This window comes from Nannizzia gypsea, genomic scaffold (genome assembly GCF_000150975.2).
Source record: "Nannizzia gypsea CBS 118893 supercont1.2 genomic scaffold, whole genome shotgun sequence".
NCBI classification, from domain to species: domain Eukaryota; kingdom Fungi; phylum Ascomycota; class Eurotiomycetes; order Onygenales; family Arthrodermataceae; genus Nannizzia; species Nannizzia gypsea.
The window spans coordinates 1,312,601-1,318,943 of NW_003345200.1; the positions used below are offsets into that span (position 1 = coordinate 1,312,601).

The following is a 6,343-nucleotide window of genomic DNA, read 5'->3' on the forward strand; positions in this document are numbered from 1 at the left end:
GTACCTACTTCGCCCTGGCAAGTAAACATGCCATGTCTGGCGTTGGATGACTCGACCCTTGTCTTGCGGTTGCTTCTTGCTCCAACATCCAACCATCCATCGCTCAACTGGGGCTGCCTCAGACCTGGCCCGGCTTAAGACACATCACACCCACACCACATAGTTACCACCACGCTACATGCCGCCATGCCATGTCATGCCGTGCCAGATCAAGCCAGCTCGAATCGAGTCGGGTCTAACAACCGAGAAACACGCACTACCACCACCACAACCACAACCGCCACAACTATAACCATGACAAACAACAACTATAACAAAAAATGAGACGAAAACATGAAAAAAAAAAGAACGAACAATATCATAAATAAGCCGACCAAAAAAAGAAACCAAAAGCACAGAAAAATGTCAGTGATAGTTATGTCTCGTCTTGTCTCTCGTCAAGATAAGACAAGCAGCTCGTCCATCCACACTTAGCGGCATCAAACGAAACCCACGACCGAACAGATAGACCGTCACGCCCTGACCCCGACCGTCTATCCGTCCAGTGGGTTCAAGGAGTTCCAGGCGTTTTAATCGGTTCTCTTCCAACTACACTTACCCATTCCCCTAGTTACCCCGTCTTCCCGTTCCTAGTTTATCTACCTTGTCTTTATTTACGTTACCTACTTACTTACTTTACTGCCTTACTTGCCATGTATGCTGTTATGCGGAGGGATAGAATGGGTTTGCTGTTTGTTACTTTACTTCATTTCCTTACTTGCTTCTTCGCTTCATCCACCAGGCAAACTGGTTGCTTGGATGAAACGAGTACTGTGTTTTCCTTGCTTCTTACTTCTAGATCCAAGAGGGAAGAGAGAGAGGGATAGATGCGTGCTCGGTTGATTGTCTTTTTTGCTTTCTTTTATGTACATTAATTAATCGGTTAATTCTACCCATGCATGCGTGGACTTGTTCTCTTTGACTTAGACTCGATAGACGCGAGAGTGGCTGCTGCTTATGTAAGATCTCGACTTCGTGATTGTGATTGTGATTGTGATATCTACATAGATCGACAACGACAGACAACAACAAAGCCAGCTTGATACCCATACCCATACCCATATAATACCCATAGACAGACATAGACAGACATAGAGACGATATATATAGAGAGACTGCACAATGGAGCTCGACAGCCCTACGTCTCCAACTCACCCGCCCACCGTCGAGGAGGAAGCATACGAAATCGCCCCTCGCGCCCCAGGTACGTCTACCAACCGCCCACCAGCAGCTGATGAAGGGATACATGGATACATGGATAGAAGAGCATGCTGACTCGTACAGCGCCCGGCCAACCATACCGCACTCAAGACCTGCATCCGAAATTCGTCTATGCAGAAGAACTACATGAACCAACCGAGTCTCGAGAACGGCGGCACGCAGCGCTAGGTGTGCTGGATGATTTGGAAATGCTCATGTTCCACGCCGTTTCTAACAATGAGGTACGGCCTGGCGCTATATGTGCATACACATACACATACACACAACTACAGGAGTAGCTACGGCTTGATATGTGTTTGTGTTTAGCTACGTCCGCTAACAAGTGTCTAGTCAATTCCCCAAACAAGACAACGATTCATTCACTCCCTTGCTCGCAGGCCAGCTGATAAACCGCCTCTACGCAAATACGTGGTACATGACATTGAAGCAGGCAGGCTTCTACAGGCTCACAAGTCCGATGCTGTAGGCGCTAGTCTTACGGGGATGATGCCCAAGTCTATGCCGGGACGGAGGTGGATGGATGACGGGCGGTCGTCGACTGGCACCATTGATGCGGCCAGAACGGATACGCCGATCGTTGATATCGTGGAGGTTAATGGTGGGTGGAGAAATGAATATATCCCACACAACACCGGTGTTGGCGTTGGAGTTGGCGTTGGGAATATTGCTGGTGGTGGTGGTGGTGGTGGTGCAGGTGCGGGTAGTGGTGCTGTGTCGAGTTCAGGTTCTTCTAGGAAGGGGAAGGGAAGAGCATGAAGATGAAGTGTTTTAAGCGCTTGTATTTCTTAAGTTAACTAATAAGGAAGACAGACCTAACCAAGACGTTTATGTGGTTGTATGTGGTTCGTGTTACGCTGACATGTTAGTTGTGCGTTGTGATATCGTCTCAATAAACTCCCTCCCCCCAAGACATCAGATTTTTTTTAACCTGCCTGTTTGCTCCTCTCTGCTCCAGCTCCGCGGTAAATGCAGTAAGATAGCCTGGTAGATGGTGGGTTGTTGTATTCACCGTACCGTCCCTGGTTGCATGGTAGGTGACTTCCACCTAATGTGCCACCCGTCTGTCTCATCCGTCCTTGTTCAAGTCAAGGATGTAGACGGTGGTAGTGGATATGTGCATATGCATAAGTAACTAATGAAACGAACCAAGGAGAGAAAAAAGAAAGAAGAAAAAAAAATGGAAGAAAAGAATCTAAGAGATAGGCAGGCCTATAAGCCTGCTCTCTCGGGGTTGACCAATATCTCGGCATCACCAACTTGCTTTCTCTCCGAGACTTCTCTGCGTTTCACCCGCGATCGAATCACGGATGAATTCATGGCCGTCAAGCCCGTCACGCCAGCCAGACGCTGGTATAGATTCAGCTTCGGCTCCTTGTTCGAGGCCGGTATCGCTAGCCAGGAGGGTCCTGCTTCCTTGGCTGCTGGGCGAGAAGAGGATTTATATAGGAATGGGAATAGTTCGGGTGTGGTTGGGGGCGGCGGGATCGCTGATTCAGTAGTTGGCGTCATTGAGGATGGGCTTGGGAGAGTAGGTGCAAGCGTGGCTGGAGTGAAATGTCGGGCTGTTTGGACTAAGGGGCGCCCATTCCTCATGACTGGTAGTTGTCACTGAAGAGGCTCAGAGCTGGACGAGAGGCGGTTGAGAAGGAGGTAGACGTCCGTTCCGTATCTATATCTGTTAGTCGAGGTCTAATATTGATTTGAGTAGGAAGAAGAAGAAGAAAAAAGGACTCACCCTTCCATGCTGATGAGTTTGAGATCTCCGCCAAAGTACCGGGCGTACAAACGGCTGATGGGCAGACCGTATCCAAATCCAGCCATGGGAGCCTTGAAGTCGCTTTTGTTAAAGTCTGGGTCGAGGTTGGGCGTCTGGTCAACTGTGGTGTACATGTACGTCCATACGAGTGGAATGGCTGATCGAGGAATACCACCGCCTTCATCCGAGATCTTGATGGTGATGTCCTCCTTTCCCTCTGCGACAATGACTTTGGTTACAGGGAACGAATCGTTCTCCGGCCCATGGGTCTCTACCACCGCACGCAGCGAGTTTTTGATTGTCTCAAAGAGCATGTGTGACAAGTGGCCCGGTACATACATGAAGTCGAGATCATCGCGGCAAACGAGCTGGACCTTGGGGGCTTCAAAGAGCCCGTAGTGGTCTTCGCAGACAAAGCGAGCGTTATCAATGGCTTCCTGCGCCAACTGACGGACGTTTGTCTTTGTGCAGATGATTCCGACGTAGTTTGGATGGTACGTGTGGTGCTGGTTGGTGAGAGCGATGTGCTGGCCGATAAGCATACGGATGCCAATACGAGACATGTAGAACCGGTCCAGGAACGCCTGTATGCCCGAGTCGATCTGCAGCCGCTGCTTCTTGCGCTTCCACTCCAGCACGCCCTGCGCCACCGTCGTCACGACGCTGTCGTGTCGTCGCTTGATCGTGTCCAGGGTCGACGCCAAACGAGCGTTGTAGTCGATCAGTTCTGGCGGCCAATCGGCGCCGTCGTCCGCAGCAACAAAGTACCGGCGAGTCCCTGCCACCCGGTGTTTCGCGCCGTTAGTTGCCGTCGTTGTTGTCGTCGTACTGCCATTGTTGCCGATTACGCTGGAGTTACCGTTGCTGTAGATGCTGTTGAGGATGGATGTCGTTGGCGAGGACCGGTACTGGCCCTGCTTTATGCTGGGGTTGGGAGTCGCCTGCTCCAGCATCCGTGGCTCGCGGCCGTTCATCCTGCTAGAATTGAGCAATCGTGACCGTACTTCCTCTGTCAGCTTTGGCCGTTCCAGCTTCGTGATCTCCTATGCGTATGTTAACAAGCCATTTTCTTAGGTAGTCAGACTGACAGGTAATGTATGGTGAGTCAGTAGCTATGTAGACATACCTCGAATGACTGAGCGTACCACTCCTGTACTTTCTTGATAGACGGCATCTCGTTCAACCCATCCGGTAGATCTCCCAGCTCCCGTACCCTGTGAGCCAGACGGATGGGGAGCTCCTCCGACAGGAATTGAGACGCCCGGAAAAGCGTTCCTAGAAAGGAATGAGTCAGTACCAAACGCCGCAGACAAGACGATAAGATGTTTAGACATACCTGTCGACGGCTTGTCGCCAAACTGCACCATCTGGCGCAGCGACACACCTGTTGCCGGGAACGAGGCATAATGCCGGATGGTCTCCATGAGACGCTCAGAAGCCCTCCACGCCATGGCTACCTTGGCTGCCCTCTATCTCACGGTGTCCTCAGTAACCTCCCAGCGTCCAGTGTGACTAGCTGTATATCCTATCTGTGTATTTGTATCTCAAGACGTTCTCTTGCAACCGCAGAAATCCCTTATATCGTACGACTATGACTCTAGCCGGCGTCACGAGAGCATGGAGAGCTGCCGAGGTCGACCAGTCGTAAGTTTGCCGCTGAGTGGGTGTCTCTTTCTCTTCCCCGGGTCCCTACTCTTCTACTTCTATCTTCTTCTTCTTCTTCTTCTGCCTCTTCCTCTTCTTCTTCGCTCTGCACCACCGCGGGTGCTCGCGCCAATTGAGCTCGTTAGCCAGCCAGTTCCAAGAAAGGCAAACGTGAAGCCATAAACGCAGCCGAAATAGAACCACGGCAAAGGACAACCTTTTTGAGGAGAAGAGAGGGAAAAAAAGGTCTCAACTCAACTCAAGCGGAAAAGACGCACGAGGAAGTTTCCCGCAGCCAGCAAAAAGCAAAGACGAGCCAGGTCCCCCTCTCTCGTCATCGCCGGCGGTACTTTGCGATACTTCTCTATCTCGGTATTTTGCAGTGGCAGAGGAAGTATTCCGAGGTATCTTTTCTGCTGCTTAGGTAAGATAGCCGACGAGGTCACGGGTTCTGTCCGGAGGAAGAGTCTCCGCCGGCCCGAGGTTCCCCGTACCCGCAAGTTCCCGTGGCACGTGAGAGCACGTGAGTAAGAACCGATTTCACCCGAACATGACTAAGGGATGAGTAAGACATCAGGTGATAATCACGTGGTAGTCCCAAAGCGGTAAAAGGAGGAAGAGCGAAAGGCGTCAACTTCAACTTCAACGTCAACGTCGACGTAACATTAGTATAACATCACCATGAAAGAAGATAAAGAGGACGAAGATGATGAAGTGGACAATAAACGGGGGTGATAGATGGGTGTTGATAATGAGCTGAGAAGAGATAATAAGATAAGACAAGACCCAAGAGATCAAGGCTAACTGAGCATCAAGAACCCACGAGAAACCCCAGGCCGGCAAAAGTCTTGACAGGCGACCCCATGGGCTAAAATTAAGGCCATGCAGTGGCAAAGCAAAGGCATCCGATATGTCAAGATGCAAGCGGGCGGGCAGAGCTAAAAATAACCTCACAGTTTGAAGCAAAGCATACCCTCCTTTTCTTTGACACCTGAAGATCGTCCTTGTCCCTGAACGATGGGAAGACATGGCACTGCATGGCGACGGGTAGCATGGCAACAACGTGGTCTTGCACTCGAGCGACTTGAAAGACATGAAAGAAAGCTCGCCTTTTTCTATCGTGTCATGCTCATGTTGTTGCGGCTGAGGCGTCGCAGGGAAGCATGGGGGAAAAAGAGGCTGATAGCTCTCGCTAAACAGAGGTGGTGTATCGGTTCGGTAACCATCCAATTGGCTCGCTCTACCTACCACCAAGAGATGGTTGTTTCTGTATTACCACACGGTACAGGTTTCTGTCCCCAGGGCGCAGCTGGCAGTGTTGTTCTGCACTGCGTATTTCTATTTTTATGCTTGCTTTTTTTTTATCCTTCGCTGGTATTTTGAACAGGGCTATGACCCTGGATGTAGCCGCATCCTTCAGCCCCTGAATCTGAGTAAGGCAAATGAGAAAATATCTCTACGGACTCTGTACGGGGTAAACATTTTCAACCAGGAATACCACAGGATACAGAGACCGAATATTTCCATGAAATATTTCAAAAGGACAGTGAGACTGTTCAAGGAGCTCGACAGTTAGCCATAGCACTATTTATGTCTTGACTGCTGGCACTGGTGCAAGCCTCGTTTAAGCTGCCAGCGTGGGAAGTTAATACCTCAATTGGTTCAAGCCTCGTTTGGGAGTCC

General features: G+C 50.4%; 2 protein-coding genes across 2 annotated transcripts; one reads left to right on the top strand and one right to left on the bottom strand.

Annotated features, from left to right (window-relative positions):
* Nucleotides 1-1,161: 1,161 nt before the first annotated feature.
* On the top strand, nt 1,162-2,016 carry MGYG_02503 (hypothetical protein; the record flags this gene model as incomplete). The annotated part of the gene is made up of 3 exons (XM_003174926.1): nt 1,162-1,243; nt 1,324-1,481; nt 1,591-2,016. The coding sequence occupies 3 exons, from the start codon at nt 1,162-1,164 to the stop codon at nt 2,014-2,016; spliced, it is 666 nt and encodes a 221-aa protein (XP_003174974.1).
* An 849-nt stretch (nt 2,017-2,865) lies between these two features.
* Nucleotides 2,866-4,467, bottom strand: MGYG_02505 (hypothetical protein; the record flags this gene model as incomplete). Its single annotated transcript, XM_003174927.1, has 4 exons — nt 2,866-2,929; nt 2,996-4,059; nt 4,143-4,291; nt 4,353-4,467. The coding sequence occupies 4 exons, from the start codon at nt 4,465-4,467 to the stop codon at nt 2,866-2,868; spliced, it is 1,392 nt and encodes a 463-aa protein (XP_003174975.1).
* Nucleotides 4,468-6,343: the final 1,876 nt, after the last annotated feature.